The following is an 18,326-nucleotide window of genomic DNA, read 5'->3' on the forward strand; positions in this document are numbered from 1 at the left end:
TACAGACAGACAAGCATGCATCCACCTAAACATCTAAGGGTTACTCAGACAAACATAAGTACCACAAAACACACGACCGGCATGCACACAAGCAACATACACTTGCACACACAGCAAGTCACTACCTGGTCTGACACCCCAACCGCCCCAGCATCACTGACAGCTCACCTGACACACCTGCAGACACCACACCAACATTCACAGATCCAGCCACTACACCTATCCTACCCACAGACAACACCACAGCAGACCCTAAGACACCCACCCAGTCACCACAACCACAGACACCACAACCACAGACATGCCTATATGCAGCACATCCACCATACCGGCAGTCACAACCCCAACAGACAGTCACCCATCCACCATGGCATCCCACAGCACCTCCACCCCCCTCCTCCCAAGACACATGAATGCCATCACTCACCCACCCAACAGACACCCACCACCCACAAACATGCCTCGCACAAACATGCAACCAGGACATCCACACCATCACCTCAGACAACCACTCGCTCTCCCTCCACACCCAAACACTTTTGCTATGACCATCTATGTGTGTCTAAAAAAGCTTTCCATTCAGAGTTTGCCCTTTTCCCTACTCCTCTCCCACCCCTGTGATACCCCCTAAATGGTCTGTGACCCTCCCCAAGTCTGGCCCTTCCACCTCCAAGACATCCCCTCCCTCTGCCCCCTGCAAGTACCCATGCCCCTCCTGCTGCCAAGAAGTCAACCCCTCCACCAAAAAGCCAACCCTCCCCTAAACCTAAGATCAAGCCAAAACCACCCCAAGCCTGATCCCAAAGGCCTCCCTCCAAGACCTAAACCCAAACAACCCCTCCATCCCCCACCAAATAACCCCAGAGATGCCTGTCTGCCCCATAGATGCCCCTACCTATGGTAGTTACATGGCATTCAAGAGTCAAGTTTGGGGCACATATATATGCACTGTATGCATTGGCACTGTTCTTTATGGACTGGCCTATGGCCTTTGTTTTTTCAAATTAATGGATTCAATAATCATTAGAGCCATCCTGTTGTTGGTTTCCTGCTTAAATCTTTGTCATGCATTTCTTTTCCTAGTATGGAGGTGCTCCTGGCTGACATTAGTTGTGTATCTGTATGAGTGTATGTTTGTGTGGTGGTTGGGCTAACTGTGTTGTTTAGACAGTATGTGAGGTTGTGTGCAGTGCTTTTGTCTGAAAGTGGTAGGACGTGTGTTGTGTGATGGATATTTGTGTGTTTAAAAGTTTTTCTTGTGTTGTTATTATGTGTTGTTTGTGTTGAGATGTGTTTGTTGGTGTGTTGGGTGGCTTTGTGGGCTTTGACTGTGTGTGTGTTATGTGCATGAAATGATAGATACAGTGTTCTTTGTAAGTCGATTGATGAGTAGTTTGATTGTGTGTTGCCTGTTGGTGTTATGTTGTGATGTAGGTGTGATGTGTCCCTGGGTAGTGTCCCCCGTGGGTCCCTGCCGAGAGATTTGAGATGGTGTAGTTGTGTAGTGGTTTTGACACCTGTTGTGGTGCTGTATGGTACTGTGTGAGTGTGGGTCTGTGCAGTGTTTCACTGCGGACCTGTGTGTGTTTGCGATGTGTGTGTGGGTGTGTGTGTGTATGTGTATGTGTGGTGCCCGTGGTGTGATTGTTGTGTATATGCTAGTGTGTGTGTGGCTGTATGTGAGTATGCGTGTTACTGTGCTATTACGTGTGAATGTCGCTCTCACACCCCCTTCCCGAAGCTATGTTGTGTGGAGACACTTCACAAGCAGGAATGTACCACAAAGTTCAGTCTTTATCCTCTTTCAGGCAGAAGCAGCAACTGCAGGCGAACCCAGCAAAGCACAGACACAGGCAAAGGGGCAGTACTCCTCCTCCAGCTCTTCTCGTTGGCACAGGTAATCTGAAAATCTGGGGCTTTGGGTCCACTACTTAAACCCCTTTCTGCCTTTGAAGTAGGAAAACTTCAAAGGAAAGTCACTGTTCCAGGCCTTGCCCCAGACACACACCAGGGGGTTGGAGATTGCATTATGTGAGGGCAGGCACAGGTGCTTCAGGTGTAAGTGAATATTCCTCCCTCCACTCTAGCCCAGATGGCCCATCAGGATATGCAGGCTACACCCCAGCTCTCTTTGGAGATTCACAAAAAAGCCCAACTGTCAGTCTGATCCAGCCAGGGGATACACAAGCAGGCAGAGTCACAAATTGGTTTAAGCAAGAAAATGTCAATTTTCTAAAAGTGGCATTTTCAAACTTACAATTTTAAAACCAACTTTACCAAAAGATGTATTTTTAAATTGTGAGTTTAGAGATCCCAAACTCCAAACTTCTGTCTGCTCCCAAAGGGAAACTGCACTTAAACAATATTTAAAGGCAGCACCCACGTTAACCTATGAGAGAGATAGGCTTTGCAACAGTGAAAACCAAATTTGATAGTATTTCACTGTAAAACAAATCAGTACATGTCCCACATGTAACATACACTGCACCCTGCCCATGAGGCTACCTAGGGCCTATCTTAGGGGTGCCTTACATGTATAAAAATGGAAGGTTTGGGCCTGGCAATTGTGTACACATGCCAGGTCCAACTTACAGTTAAAAATTCACATACAGACACTGCAGTGGCAGGTCTGAGCCATGTTTACAGGGCTACTCATGTAGGTGGTACAAGCTGTGTTGCAGGCCCACTAGTAGCATTTGATTTACACGCCCTGGGCACCTCTAGTGCACTTTACTTAGGATTTACTAGTAAATCAAATATACCAATCATGGAAAAGCCAATTACACATGCAATTCACACAGGAAGCGCTTGCACTTTAGCACTGGTCAGCAGTGGTAAAGTGCCCAGAGTACCAAAACCAGCAAAAACAATGTCCAGCACACAGTCAAAATATAGGACGCAGAGGCAAAAAAGACAGGGGAGACCACGCCAAGGATGCCAGGTCGAACATATATATATCACTATCACAATAGCTCACTGAGCCAGCTGCATCATATCGTAGCATGCTATCGATCAACATCTGAAGAAAGGAAGAAAGTCTTTCCTAAGGATTCATCTGCTTTATTGTACGCATTGAATACAAGGAACACTATCACCCATAGAAACTGTAACGCGTTTCGGCAGACGCCTTCAACTGGACATGTTCCCCCCCTATACAAACCACCAATATAAAGGTGCCGCCTGTGAGCCATCATCTATTTCCATTATATCTTCGTATTCACGAAGGTGGCAGCCATCTTGAAATGAATACATCAATCGGTCTCTAGCCATGCAGATCTTTCAAATACTTCTCATGTCTGATAATTCATAGATCTTGTGCGCAACGGGGCCCTGCTTGGGGGCCCCAGCACTGCCCATGCCAAGTGCATGGGCAGTGCAGGGGCCCCCAGGGGCCCCCTTAGTCCCCTTACCTCCAGCCTCTTCCTGGCGGTGCAAACCGCCAGAAACAGGCTGGCGGTAGGGGAGTCATAATCCCCAGGGCAGCGCTGCTTGCAGGGCTGCCCTGGCGGATTATCACCGCCGGGGCTGAAATGACGGTATACCGACGGCCCCGGCGGTGCGAAATATGCCGGGAGGCACCGCCAGCCTGTTGGCGGTGCTCCCGTCGTTTTGGCCCTGGCGGTCAAAGACCGCCAGGGTCATAATGACCACCTATGTGTCAAGCAAAACGATAACATGGACATCAACATCTCACTGTGTTGTAAAAATTCTAAGGGACGTGTTTTGAGAAAGTATCTGCATGCTTCCATACCAAACTCATGCTTTATCGATGTATAAAGCGAAGCAACATCCATCGTGACCATCAGGTAACTTTTCTGCCACAGAATATTGTGAATTTGAGCTAAAAATCATTAGCATCACAAAGATAAGATGGTAATTCAGGTACATAGGGACATAACAAAAGATCCAAATATCTCAAGGTATTTTCCAAAAGAGACAAGTTTATGCTCACAATAGGTCGTCCAGGAGGATGTTGTACATTTTTGTGGATTTTTGGCAGGAAGTAGATGCAGGGAATTTTGGGAAAATCAGTTTTTTAAATACAAATATTAATTTTGCTCAATCATATTATCAGCAAGCCATTGTTCTAGCAATTCATGATTTATCTTCTGATATTGTCCAATAAGATTAACGTGCAGCTTCTCATATTGACTCTCGTTTGTTAATTGTTGCTGCACCTCCTGTATGTAGTCATCCATTTACCATAATGACAATATTGCCACCTTTATCGGAGGGTTTGATGATGATGGAGTTATTGGCTTTCAGGGAATTTAAATCCCTCCAATCTCTTGAGGCGAAATTACTGGAAAAGTCTCTATTAGATTTAGTGTTGTTAATTTTACAGTTCATATGAAATTTGTCTATATCCCCCACTGTAAGGTCATGAAATACATTAATCAGATTGCCACTAGGTAGTTGGGGATTGAATCTGCTAGATGGTCTCAACATGCTGTTGCCAGTCAGATTGGTGATAAAGCCCATGGTTTTCAAAATTTCTCCATCCACACGTTCAGTATTACGAGTTGTCAGATTCTCAGTTGTTTCCACAGCTAGGTCATTAATCATAACAAGCGCAGAAATGTCTTCGATGGTAAAACCTGAAAGTTCAAGGCTAATAGTTTTCAAATTGGAACCAGAGTCAATGTATTTGCTGGAAAAATGTTTCATAAATCGTAATTTGCAAACAAATTTATATAATTCAATGCGTGTTTTTACATAATCACACTCTTTGTAGGACAGAAAGTCAATCCTAGATTCAAAATACATTGTTGATTAGGTGTGAGACTGGTGTTAGAGATGTTCACAATGATGTTAGATTTCTCCGACCGCTTATCTGATGCAATAGACTGATTTAATCTTGATGTATGTTGCTTTTTCCTCTTTCCCCGCCTCGTCTTGTGCCTCCCCACCCTCGCCCTCTGGTTTTGTTTGGGTGTGACGTGGCCATTTGCATCAATCGCGTCTCCCTCTGAAAATCCAACTTGTTAAGTGGTGCCTCATCAGCTGAGGAGCTCAGATCTGAGCTCACATCCGTGAGCTGTACATTCATATTCTTTCTAATGTCCATTTTATCCTTTATTCTCAATGTGTCATATTTACGTGCAAAAGTATAGATTTTACCATGTTCATAATCCAATTTGTCTCTGTGAAACTTGTGAGCCTTACGTGTCTTTATTTCATATTTCTTCTTTTCGATGCGTTCTTCCATTTTTTCCAATAATGATGAGACTTCTTGATGATTGGGAATGCCCTCGAGTTCCTTAAGCAAGGTTTCTACATTATTCATTTGTGCCTCCATACGTCTTTTGGCTTGGGTGATAAGAGTACCCATTAGCTTGCGGGAGCATGCAGCAGTATGAGTTCTCCATTCTTCCAATACAATGTATATATATCTCACTCTCTCTCTCTCTATAAATATATATATATATATATATATGTATATATATATATATATATACATATATATATTATATATATATACATCTTAGCTGGGTCAAAGTATGTTGAATGAAGTATATCAAGTATAGAGTACAATATGTTTGATTTGTCATGATGGCACAAGCTTCATAACCATGAGACCTAAAAATGGAACAAGCTGATTTTCCTCAAACATAGACCCAAAACGCACATGTGAAAAGCAGAGAAAATATATTTTCTCCCATGTTCTGCAGTTTATTTGAAACATTTTTATTAGAACAAAGAACAGATTTAGAGTATCTGTAACAATTTTCTGGCCTGAAGCACAAGAATATGCAATGAATGATAAAAAGGACATATTAATATAAATTTTAGAAATGGGGTCTTTGGCTGGGAGTCAGGTTACCTCCTGTCCAAGCAAGAAGCCTCACTCTAGTCACGGTGAAGGAGAATCACCCTCAGCGAACCCCACTCATCCCCTCTTGGTAGCTTGGCACGAGCAGGCAGGCTTAACTTCAGAAGCAATGTTTAAAGTATTTGTACCAACACACAGAGTAATACAATGAAACACCACAAAATGGACACCACACCAGTTTAGAAAAATAGGTAATATGTATTTAAATCAGACAAGACCAGAATGAAAAAAATCCAACATACACATGTCAAGATATGAATTTAAGAAAAAATAAGAGTCTTAATCCTTAGAAAACAGTGAGAATGCTGTTGTTACACAAAGTACCTTGCTAGCGTGAAAAATAAAGCTGCATGGGTGAGGTTGCATCGGAAAAGGCAGCGATGCGTCGATTCCTTCCTCGCAAGGAAGGACGTGCGTCATTTTCTTCTCCGGTCAGGTTAGCGATGTGTCGTTTCTTCTCCTTCGCAAGAGAGCGATGCATCGATTTTCAGGCGGGGCACCTAGGATCTGCGCAGAGTTGGGTTGAGTTTGACGTCCTGGGATGATGAATGGGAAATCCTGTTGCACGGTGTTAGAAAACCACACTGCATGGGTTTGCGTCGTTATCAGCAGCCACAAGCGGGTATTGCGTGTTGTTTCTCCAGCTGCGATGCATTGATCTCCCAGCTGCAATGCAGGTGGAGCGTCAGTTTTCATAGTGAGGCCAGCGGCACATCGTTTATCAGCTGCGTTGCGGATGGTGCATTGTAAATTTCCCTGCATGGCATTCTGTGCGTGGATTTTCAGCTCTTGTCTGCCAAATTCACCTTTCAAGTGCACAGTGATGGCATAGGACACCAGTTGGCAGGGCAGGTTTCTCAGCAGAGAGACCAGTTGTTAGCAAAGGAAGTCTTTGATGGCTCTGAGACATCAAAACAGGAGGCAAGCTCAACGCAAACCCTTGGAGATTCTTCACAAGCAGGAATGCACAACAAAGTCCAGTCTTTGTCCCGTTTCACAGGTAGAAGCAGCAACTGCAGGACAGACCATCAAAGCACAGGCAGGGGCAGCACTTCTCCTCAGTTCTTCAGCTCTTCTCCTTGGCAGAGGTTACTTTTGAATCCAAAAGTGATCTACTTTTCTGAGGTTTTGGTTCCAATACTTTGTGCCTTTCTGCCTTTGAAGTAGGCCTACTTCAAAGGAAAGACTCTGTTGTTCACAAAATCCTGCTATGCCCAGGCCAGGACCCAGACACACACCAGGGGGTTGGCGACTGCATTGTGAGAGGGCAGGCACAGCTCATTCAGGTGTAAGTGACCACTCCTCCCTCCACTATAGCACAGATGGCTCATCAGGATATGCATGCTACACCCCAGCTCCCCTTGTCTCACTGTCTAGAGGGGATTCACGAACAGCCCAACTGGATAAGCCAACTTACACATACATTTTACATAGGAGCACTTGCACTTTAGCACTGGTTAGCACTGGTAAAGTGCCCTGAGTATCAAAAACAGCAAAAGGAGTCCAGCACACATCAACAACCTGGGAAGCAGAGGCAAAACGTTAGGAGAGAAAATTAGAAATGAATTATAAAATGCTGGTAGCAAAAATAACAGGCATCAATTCTAAGAAGTAATGCAATATGATAAGAGGAAACAGATGGAAACAAATAGAAGAAAAACAGAAAAAGAGCGACAGAGTGAAAAAATAAAAGTAAGAAGAATAGAATGGGGAGCAAGGAAGATACTCCTGTACAGAAGAAACCATTATGGACATGCACTATAATCAGTCAAAAAAGAGCTGAAGAAAATGTTTAGAATCAAGAAAATTATGAATAACAGCAGAACTAGAGGAGAGAGTAGCACTTCTGGTTCTGTCGTTCATTAAATGATTCCACCATTTATAACACTTGATAGACATTTATATATAATTAAGATTATAATTATCCAGTCTATGATTTGTACCATACTTTAGTCCACCAAGATTTTGGTGTAATTCCATCACTAGTCTTCCATTTATAACATGCAAAGATACAGTAATTAGAATATCAATTAGTTTGCCTAATATAATTTTCTGAAAAAATAATTATGAACATCCCAAGAAGGATATCAAGAATAAAAAAGGAATTCAACAAAACATACTAACATTATTCTGTTAGAAAATTGCTTACAAAATGAGTATACCTTTGGGCAAATAAAAACATAGGAAGATAACCACCCCTTTGATTATTACAAGAGCAATACGTGTCTTTTTTCTGTGCTTTTATTTTAAGCACTTGAGCTGAAGTGTAATATATTTTGTTATAGGAAAAAGATACAAGGGCTGCATCATCCTACGTGAATTTCAAATAGGATTAATCTGTGACCATATTCCATCTTATGTTGATGCTGAGGAGTTAAAGTGCAAATCTACTCCTACAGAACCTTAGTTCTGGACTGAGGGCCTGATTTAGATCTCAGCGGAATAATTACTCTGTCACAATCAAGTTTGTTGAAGTGATTGGGGGAGTTTTTAGGAAGGTTATATTTATGAGCAAAATTTATAAAATGAATTGCTTCTTTCCCTGCAGGAGTTACACAACTAAATAAATGTATTTAGCTGTCCTTTTTAACACACTTAATATGCAAATAGGTCTGTCAGTAAATCATCTAAAGAGGATTATTATCAACAGAATGGGGCTTGAGAAAAGTGCAGGAATGTTGGACCATAAGAAGTAACCAATAATCGAGGGTTTGTGACAGTAGAATAGTATGCTCAAAAGAAAAGGGTAAGATACTTGAGGTCTCTGAATAAGACCAAAACTTACTACGTTTTTTTTCCTGGGAACAATGATAACAGGTAGCGCTTGTTTTGTAGACTCAAGGCTGTATGATAAAAATAATAGCAGGAAATTTAACTCCATCATATCAATACATTTTAAAGTGTAATAAGAGAAATTATTGGCTACTTTTTATTCCATAGAAATTTGGCAACAAACTTTCAGTTTTAGAAAAATAAAAGACTTTTGAATTTTATTAGGTAATAATATGAGGTAGAAATTGATATTGGGAATGATGTTCATGTTGAATGGTATTCAGCCTCCCACACAAGACAGGAAAAATATATTTTCACCACTTTTTATGTGCCTAAATTTCTCCTCACACAAAATTGAATAATGGTGTTAATGGACTTGCTTTATTTTGCACTATACTGTATTAGAGGTGTGCCTGTTGCTTCATAACTTCTCCTTCTATGAGGCGTTGCAATCAATGTGTGTGTACAATGTGCATAACATTTCTTGTCCTGTTAAAAATAACATTTTTAAATTGTTGCGCACTATTTTTACTAAGCACCAGGAGAAATCAATATTTACAGTGTAGTGTTATGTGAACTAAAGGGCCAGTATTCTAACAAATCTGAAACCCTCATCATTCTTTTTTGTGAAATTGCTAAAACATTTATCCTTATTGATACAGAACACATTGGCTTACCTGTGACAGCACTTATGTTGTGTGTCCATAGTGTCTATTTATTCAACACCATGCATAAATTTCTAATATGGAAGACATGATCTTCTGCTTGCAGTGTCAGGTGATACATTCATTAAATAAGATTATCACTTATTCAAATGTTTCTCTAAAGCATTACAATTTATTAATGAAGAGACTTAATATAACACATAGTAAACGTTGTCAAACACGTTATATTGTTTAGTATGAAAATATTGACATTACCATATCTAACACACAGCAGGTTGGTTTTAATAGTCCTGAACATTCCACTACATTTTATAAATAATTTTGTTCACACTGTCATTTAATTTGTAAGACACATAGCTGCAAAATGTTGATCCTACATTCTTTTCATATTTTCATATACTTTTCATTTTCTCATATTACCATTTCATTGTCAGAAAAATTGGGAAGTTCATGCATCATAACTGTTTCTGTTTTTTCCTCAAATTAATCAAATGACAGCAAGTTATGTTTGTCACTCGTTTTTCAAATGATAAACTGTGAGCAGATCTATAACATGGCATTTCTGTAAAATGAACACCATTAGTTTAAAAATGTCCACAAAGACTGAAAAAATAATCCTCCAACTTTTGTACCATAAAGTAGACTATGGCAAGTTAGAGTGAATTAGGTAGCGCCTTCTTGATATTGAGTGCAACAATATGTCCGATCTTGTCCAAGTGACAACATTGAAGTGTTATTTCAAACACTTAAAAAAGTTACCAGGATCAACATTGTGTTTGAATACTGCTGCTTAAAAAATACAAATGCGTCAGTGCATCTAGCTATTCATATTAACATTGCCCTCAATGATAGAAGTTATTAAATAGAATAATTTTGTACAAAAACAAAAAATAATCTCAGAAAAAGACAATAGTCATATTCTAACACAAATGTGTTCCTGTTCTGAAATGACCAAATTAACTTTCTATTTGAAAGATCCCTTAGACGCTAATTGGGAACTTTCTTAAAACATACAAGTTCAATTGTTTGGACGTATGCAAACAAAGCAGATTCTCTCATTATTCACAGTCATTTATTATATACTAGACACATTCTCAAAATATAAAACAAATAATTTACCATATAGAGGTATATTGCACTGTAACTGCTTTACAATGAAGTCATACCGAGTTACGAAAGTCCTGTAATACTTACTGCTATATCAAATAAAATATAGAAATACAGTACTTCAAAATGTAGGAATTCCTAAAGTATTCCTTTTTGGTTAGTGTCCCATTAAATGAAGAAATAATCTTATAAATACAGCAGTTTTCAGGTACACCCTTGTATTAATCAACATAAATGATAGATTTGTTATTCTTATCCCGAAATGAACTGTCACTAATGGCAAAGTTGCCAAGGGGCATTGTGTGTGTGTTATTATATATCAATAATAATTAAAAAAAAATTCTGTACATGGTTTTTGAAGCAGCAGCAGAATACTAAATGGGATATCTAGTCATTCTTGCAATGAAAGACTAATCACTCAGGGAAAAGTATTGTTTCAAGCATCTATGCTGCTTTTAAGAAGTCAAAGAGGCTCTCAACAATTTCAGAACATTGCCAGATAAGTGCATTTGCTTGAGTTGTTTGGAAAGTTCAATGCTTGGATGTGGCAAAACAAGTTAGGGACAAGACACTCAATGGCAACCACCATGCAGATGGTCTGGCATCATTCTGAGAGTCTCACCTGGAACATATGACACTTGTTACGGTAACACAAAAGTGTGAAGCATGTAATACCGCTGCAAATATGAAAGTCCCCCAGTATGATCATCAGGTTGTGCTTGTTTTTCTCACCACGTAGGGAAATGAGTCCACACCTAGTTAATAAGGCATAAATTCAGTGCTCTGTAGACTGTTAATATCCTATGAGAAACACATTACAAGAAATAAAGGGAAAAAGGTAAAACAGCATTTTCCCAGGATGGATATTACAACATATTGGAAATGAGTCACCTCATTGCATAACAAAAAAAGAAATAAAGCTAAATGCGTGAATTGTCATACATTGCTTGTATAAATTTTGCTTCACTCTAAATAATTTAACTCTTAAATACTATACAGTAGGATTTGTGCAGCAGTGCAAATTTAAAGCACACTTCCAAATACCCGAAGAGCAGCGTAGAAAGATCATGTCTTTCACAGTAATCGGGCAACTATGCAGTCTTTCTGCAAGATACAATTGATTCAATACCTCTGCCTTATTAAATGGACAGCTTAAAAATCTTTCCTAAAGTCTGTTGACTGAGATAGCACAGTATTTCAATACAGCATGAGCCATCTTGTTAGACAAGTGCACACTATGCCGCAGAATTCTTTAAAAGTACATGACTTCATCCTGTCACAATAAAAATGTAGAGCCAATACTTTTCAACAAAAGGTCTAAGTATCGTGCAGTACCTTAAATAAACACATCTGTGGCTCCTTATTAACAGCTTTTCCACCTCAATTCTGTTCTGAACTGATGCATGTGGAGTTGATATTCAACAGAAATGCAATAGCAAATGCTTGACGTCTGGCTCAAATATCCATAACAAATCCAAAGATCCTATAACCAGCAATGGCTGAACATTCTGTGGACATAATTTCACCATATGAGCTGCTCATCAAGCCTCACAGTCATTCCTACCAATCCAGAGATGCTCCAGTTTACTGAGACTTCTAACCAAACTGCCAACTTTAATCAAAGTGCTCAGCCACTTTAAGGTAGGCTCTTCAACCTTAACAATATGTTTCATCCCAAAACAAGGCGACAACCAGGCATTCAGGGTGATATTTTTAAAGGCTTTCCATTTTTATCATACTGGTAGACAAACATTTTGATGCAGTGAGAATTGGCAGGTGAAATCCAAGGGCTACTAGTTATTGAAAAGTTATGGTTAGTGTAGAACTGAACAGGTTGCTTTTGGCACTTAAAAAAAGCCTTTAGCGTCCCAGCTGCCATGGTGCGGAATCTCTTGCTGATGAAACAGTACAGGAAGAAATTAATTGCAGTGTTCAAAAGTGCTAACATATTTGCAACATCTGCAACAATGTGCACCGTCCAGCTGTTGTTTATTGGTGACACATAGAGATGATAGAGTATCATAATTATTCTTGGTGCCCAAAGAATGGCAAAAATAGTTGTGATAGTGAACAAAATGGCGGTTGTTTTCCCAGTTGAATAGCCTCTAAGTCGGAAATTGCTTTTTCGCCTGAGCTTGTACACTATGATTGAATTCAAAATGAAGAAAATGGAGCAGGGCACTAGGTAAACAGTGAAGCAATGAATCCAGATGAGCACATGGTGCACCGATGTACTTGTGTAGTCTTCTGTCCAAATGTTTGGCCACCAGTAATAAGGAATACTTGTCAATAAACAGGTCACATAAACGCTCACTATGACTTTTCGAGTGCGGGCCGGGTAGGACACAGTATGGTACTTCAATGGATGGCATACTGCAATGTACCTGTCGATAGTCAGTGGCACAGTAATCCAGATAGATGTGTGAATGGAAGAAAACTCTAAGACTTCAATTATTTTGTCCAATATCTGAGGCATCTGCTTGTTGATAATGAAGTCCTCCAATAGAAAGTCAACAAATACAATGAAGAAAAGGACCATGATGTCTGCAGCCGCCAGGGCGAGTAGATAGTTGTATGAAGACTTCTGCCTACGGGCCACCAGCTGCGACAAAATGATTACTGTTAAGATGTTGGCTGTGAAAAAAAAATAAGAAAGATAAACATAAAACTATTATAATAGTTATTGATTTTCAAAGGCATAAATGTATTTAAATCTAGAAAAAGAATACAGCGGAAAAGCATTTAATACTCAAGTAGCCTTTACATAATATTTTGATGTAGACAATCAAAAAATGCACATATAAGGACGTTGGAGCAAGGTTTCAAGGTTGCACGTGCCAACTACAATGTATTTTGACATTAGTTAAAGGTAAAATGCATTGTGACATTAATTGAAGTTTAGAAATGCCAATATCGCGAAATCACCAAAATATAATACAAAGATATATTTCACTGCAAGTACAGTTAATGACGCTTTAAGATACATACAATTACTTATGTTTCATGCAATCTAAAATCGGATGTCCCTTTATTTTAGTAGTAGCTTGTGCCTTAGTCTAATGGATCATTATGGTAAACCTAGGCTATATACATTTTTGTTTGAACAGATCTTTAGTAGGCCTATAATTTAAAAACAATGGGCAAATAGCTTTCCATTTTGTGTGATGGGAATTTTGCTAAATTAATGCTGCAGGAGACTGGTGAGAGTAGAAACAGTGCTCACAAGTCTCCGAGCGAAATTATCTGCTTGGACCATTTTCCTGCTAGTATTTCCTATCATTCTTTCTAAAAAAATACCGAGCAAGCACATTTTACCCAATGTGCATTATTTGTTATAATGTTTCTGAAATGCATATTGCTCTCACACACAGACACACACACACAGACACATGCGCACACACACACACACACACACATAAATCTAAGGGCTCCGAGTTATAAGGGTTTGCCCTACTTTTATAAAGCAAAAGTCTTCTGGTGGGATTTACAAACCCAGGCAAATCACTATTCCACATAAAATAGTGATTTGCATGCCTTGCACTAATTTGGGTCAGAGAGGCTTTCAGCCAAAATCATGCACCTGCCTGAGGCTGGCATAACGAGGAGAAATATCTTTTTCTCTCTGTATTTTTTTCTTGCATGTGGCTGCATTCTGCAGCACACATACATAGAGGAAATACCCTAAAAGGATAGTTTTTATAAAGTACGCGACCCCTTCCTCCAAAAAACCCATCCTGATTATATTGCTGACACCCTTGCACTATGGTGTATGCTGCCCTATGTTCTATTTTTAAATCTGGGCCTAAATACATACTGGGTGACTGTGTAATAGGGTCCTACATTGACATCACATGGTTTTGGTGACATTTATAAAGTAGGATTATGAATACTCATTACTTCTTTTTTATCTCATGATTTATTTATTATTTTAGTACATTTTTTGAAAGATTTGGAGTATTTGAGTGTCATTCTCAGATTTATTTTTAGTATTATCAGACAAAGTGTGAAGTGTTTATTATCGTAAGTGACTTTTTACATTGAAAGTACCATTGGACGGAAACACAAAATGGATTCTAAAATATGCTTTTCCTATGTAGGTCCAAAACACTATAGAACTAGATAAATAAGTGCTGCATTCACAGTGTATTTAACATTTTGTTGACAGGTTCTGCATTCACAAGGCTATTTTCACACACTGGGATGGGTTCATTGATACACACTAGTGATACACAACTATTCCTCTATTTCACTTAAGTGTGTCACTCTTCTGAGCACAAAAGCGCAGACAGTTTTGCACCTCACTGTACATTGTGACTTATTGTTGGATGAAAATCTGTTAATATATGCAATTATTTAACCATAAAACATAATGACTATCTGATTTCAATAACATTTTGTTGGTATTAGGGACCACTGTTATCTCTTCTGTTGGGTGAAAGTATTTTTCCTTATCCAGCAGTGAACAAACTAAGAAATGTTTTGTTAACCATATTTCCAGGCCCTGCCACCAACTCCTCTGCATGGACCCAACCCCAGCGCCATGTGTGGCGGTGTTTTGGTGTGTGTATTTTGTTTACATGTGTGCAGCCTCCTCCTTTGATGTTGCAGGGCCTGCCCCTGGGAGGTGGTGGTCCCTGGGTCTGAAAATGGACCACAAGGGTGGCCGCTCAGCCCACCTCCCCATTCTAAATATGGCTAAGCCCTGGGGAGGTGGTGGCCTGGGAGGGGCACCTCATGGCCTTCCTCCCCCTTTTTGGTCATCATATTGGCCCTAGGGAGGTGGTGGTCCCTGGGCCAATCATGGCCACAAAAGGGGTGTCGGTGTGGCCACCCTCTTAAATACACTGGTCAAGTACCGGAGAGGTGGTGGTCCCTGGGGCCATAAAGAGCCTTGGGAGGGGGTCATGAGGCTCCCCTCCACCTCAATTTTATTTGGCCTGCCCCAGGGAGGTCGCAGTTCCCAAGACTGAGATGGCCATTGGGAGGGGCCAGTGTGAGACTCCTTTCCCAACTTAAATAGTAGTTTTTACCTCCAGGACCTGGCCCACCCCAGGTCCAAGTTTTAAACAAGCGCTGGTGTATACGCTTGTTTTTTTTTAAACAAAATTTGGCCATGACTTGTGGATCTTTGTCGAGTTTTGCAGCAAAACTTTTTAAAAATGCTTTTCAGCCTTGGAGGTGTCCCTTAGGGACCCCACCACAAGGCCGAGGGGGTCAGAGTAATATTACTCTTCCCCCTTCTCTTTTTTTGTTAACTTTTGTTCTAGGACTCTGGTAAATCTGAGTCCCAAAATGGCTGCCAACACTTCCTGCTTGAAGTGTTGATAGCCAACAAGATATCGCATGGGACTGTCGTATCTGCGGAGGATATGCGTCCCTAGATATCTATATTTTTTCTTTAAACATCTCAAAAACTGCTGAATGGATTTACACCAAATAACAAAAAGAAATCTTTCTGGACCAAGGTCTACCTTTCTGCCAAATTTGGTGTAATTCCATTGAATGGTTCGGACAGTAGTTGTGTTTTAAAATAACTATAGGAAATTGCTTAGGGAAAATGTGTTTTAGAACCCCTCCCCCCCACCTTTTTCTTGGTTGCGCTCAACGAATCACCTCAAAACTTCCAAGACAGCAGCTGAATGATTTTTTCAAACATTTTGTGCCGATTCATCACGCACCAAAGATATTGGTAAAACAAAAAACACTTTGTCAATTGGAGTTAGGTCCAAACTATAGCTACCTACTGGTGACCGCGTTTTCTGGTTTGCTCACCTCTTTGACCCTGTTTGGTGATCTCCATGAAATTTTCCCCTCAAAAAAGTTAATCTACCTCAGCTCCTTTCAGGAACGTTTTGGGATGATCCATCAAGCGGGGGCCATGAAAAAAGGGGAGCCCAGAACTTAAAATCCCCTTGCATTTTCCGTAGACTTCTTTACTCAGGGCTACAGCAAAAAAATGATGAAGGAAATTGCACCACATTTTTCAGGAAGCTATACTTTGGTCCAGTCTGTAGTTTTTGAGATATTAAGGGTAGAAAATAATTGTATATTTTGGCAGTTGGGTTCGCAAGAGTCCCAAGAGCCTCCTGCAAGTGCACAAAATCAAAAATGGAGCCCTGAGATTGGCTGGCTGTTGGAATGCTAGAAATGAAATGGCCACCATTACTGTTTACTGTGAAAAATTGGAGGTGTTGTCGAAATGAAGTAAAAAAGCTGTATGATGGGGCAGCAAAAAAGCATGCTGTTCCCGAGGTTTAGAGAGAAAGTGTTTCAGGAATAGCTACTGTGAAGATAATAAGGGCCTCATTTACGGGGAATGATGCAGTGTGGTGCTGCAAGCCAGCTGAAAACTGCAGGGATTTACAGAAATATGATTGCCCCTGTATTTCCTTAGTGCTGGTGCATAACCTGTTCCCTAGCACCAACGCAGGCACCCTAGCACCACCGTGCAAGGGTGTCTGAGTTGCAGGGATGATTGTTTATGTGCAGGAAGAAGGGGCACCTTCCTCCACACAAACAATAATTAATGGCGTTTTCGTCTTTCTATGTGTGCTACAGAATGCCTTGAGGTGGCACATGAATCTGATGCATTCCCAGCCTTTTAAATCTTAGCATGCAACAGATTCCATCAGGTGCCATGGGTATTGCGCAGGGACACCCACAGCAACATCCATGGAATGCCTCTTTCAGGCAGAGTTATGCGCAAAAGGAGGCCATATTTACAAGGCATTGAAAAGCGACACAAGCTGGCTTTGTGTGGTCTTGTAAATATGGGCCGGAACACTGCCACCACCAGAGAGTAGAAAAAGATGCTCAGGTGGTGCAGTGTGCCACTAGGGCCATGTAAATGAGGCCCTAAATGTATATTGTTTTAAACAAATTTTTACAATATCGCTTGGCTCTCATGAGATTGTGAAAAGAAAAAAAGGAGTAGATGAGCTCTCAATATAATCCATTAGTAGGAATGCATATTGTGGTCCATGTTTTTGAAAGGAAGTGTGTAAGAGATAAGTACTGTGATGTTTAAATGGTTAATTCTTATTTTTTTTTAATGTTACAATCTCAAAGACTCTTGCAGGATCATGAAAAGCAGGTGATCTTTGAATTCACTGTAGTATTAACACTTGCTACTTTAGGAAGGAGTCTTACTGGAGATAGTGTTTATCACAGCCTACTATTTATGCCCATCAGTTTGGTAAGAGTTGTGAGAAGAATTCCATCTCTTCCCACTGTCACACCCAATATCAGAGAGAGAGAGAGAGAGAGAGATGTTAGCAGGTAGGACAGTCCCTCTCTGCTCACTACTATACATACCCATCGTCTGAGAGAGAGGTGTCAGCAGAGAGACCAGTCTCTCTCAAGCCTCCAGATTATGCACACCCATCTGAGAGAGAGTTTGACAGGAAATGCCAGTCCCTCCCACACACTACTGTGCACACCCATCATCTGAGGGAGAGGTGTGAAAGGACAGGCATGTTATTTTTCACACACTACTACGCACACCCATCATCTGAGAGAGAGGTCTGAAAGGATAGGCCGATCATTCTCCACACACTACTATGAACACAAGGCTGATTCAGAGGTCTGAAAAGTTTAAGCGTAGAAGCCAGTTGCTCTCCACACACCCTAATGTGCATACCCGTCATTTGAGAGAGAGTTCTGAAAGGAGAGGCCAATCCCTCTCCACAACCTAATACCTACAGCCTTCATCTAAGAGAGAGGTCTGACAAGAGAGGCTAGTCCCTCCCTACACCCTACTACATACACCTGTCATCTTAGATAGAGATGTGAAAGGACAGGCTTGTCATTCTCCACACACTATGACGCACACATGTCATTTGAGAGAGAGGTCTGAAAGAAAAAGTCAGTCCATCCACACACCCTACTATGCACAGCTGTCCTCTGAATGAGATGTCTGACAGGAGAGGCCCATCATTCTCCACACACTA

At 40.6% G+C, this 18,326-nt stretch overlaps 1 protein-coding gene across 1 annotated transcript in view; it reads right to left on the reverse strand.

The window, feature by feature from the left end:
* Nucleotides 1–9,425: 9,425 nt before the first annotated feature.
* GPR139 (G protein-coupled receptor 139) overlaps nucleotides 9,426–18,326 on the reverse strand; it is a 337,974-nt gene continuing 329,073 nt past the window's right edge. The window contains exon 2 of the mRNA XM_069209212.1: nucleotides 9,426–13,011. Within this exon, the coding sequence (XP_069065313.1) occupies nucleotides 12,077–13,011 (935 nt within the window). The 3' untranslated portion in view covers nucleotides 9,426–12,076. The remainder of the gene's footprint in view (nucleotides 13,012–18,326) is intronic.

This window comes from Pleurodeles waltl, chromosome 10, assembly GCF_031143425.1.
Source record: "Pleurodeles waltl isolate 20211129_DDA chromosome 10, aPleWal1.hap1.20221129, whole genome shotgun sequence".
NCBI lineage: Eukaryota > Metazoa > Chordata > Amphibia > Caudata > Salamandridae > Pleurodeles > Pleurodeles waltl.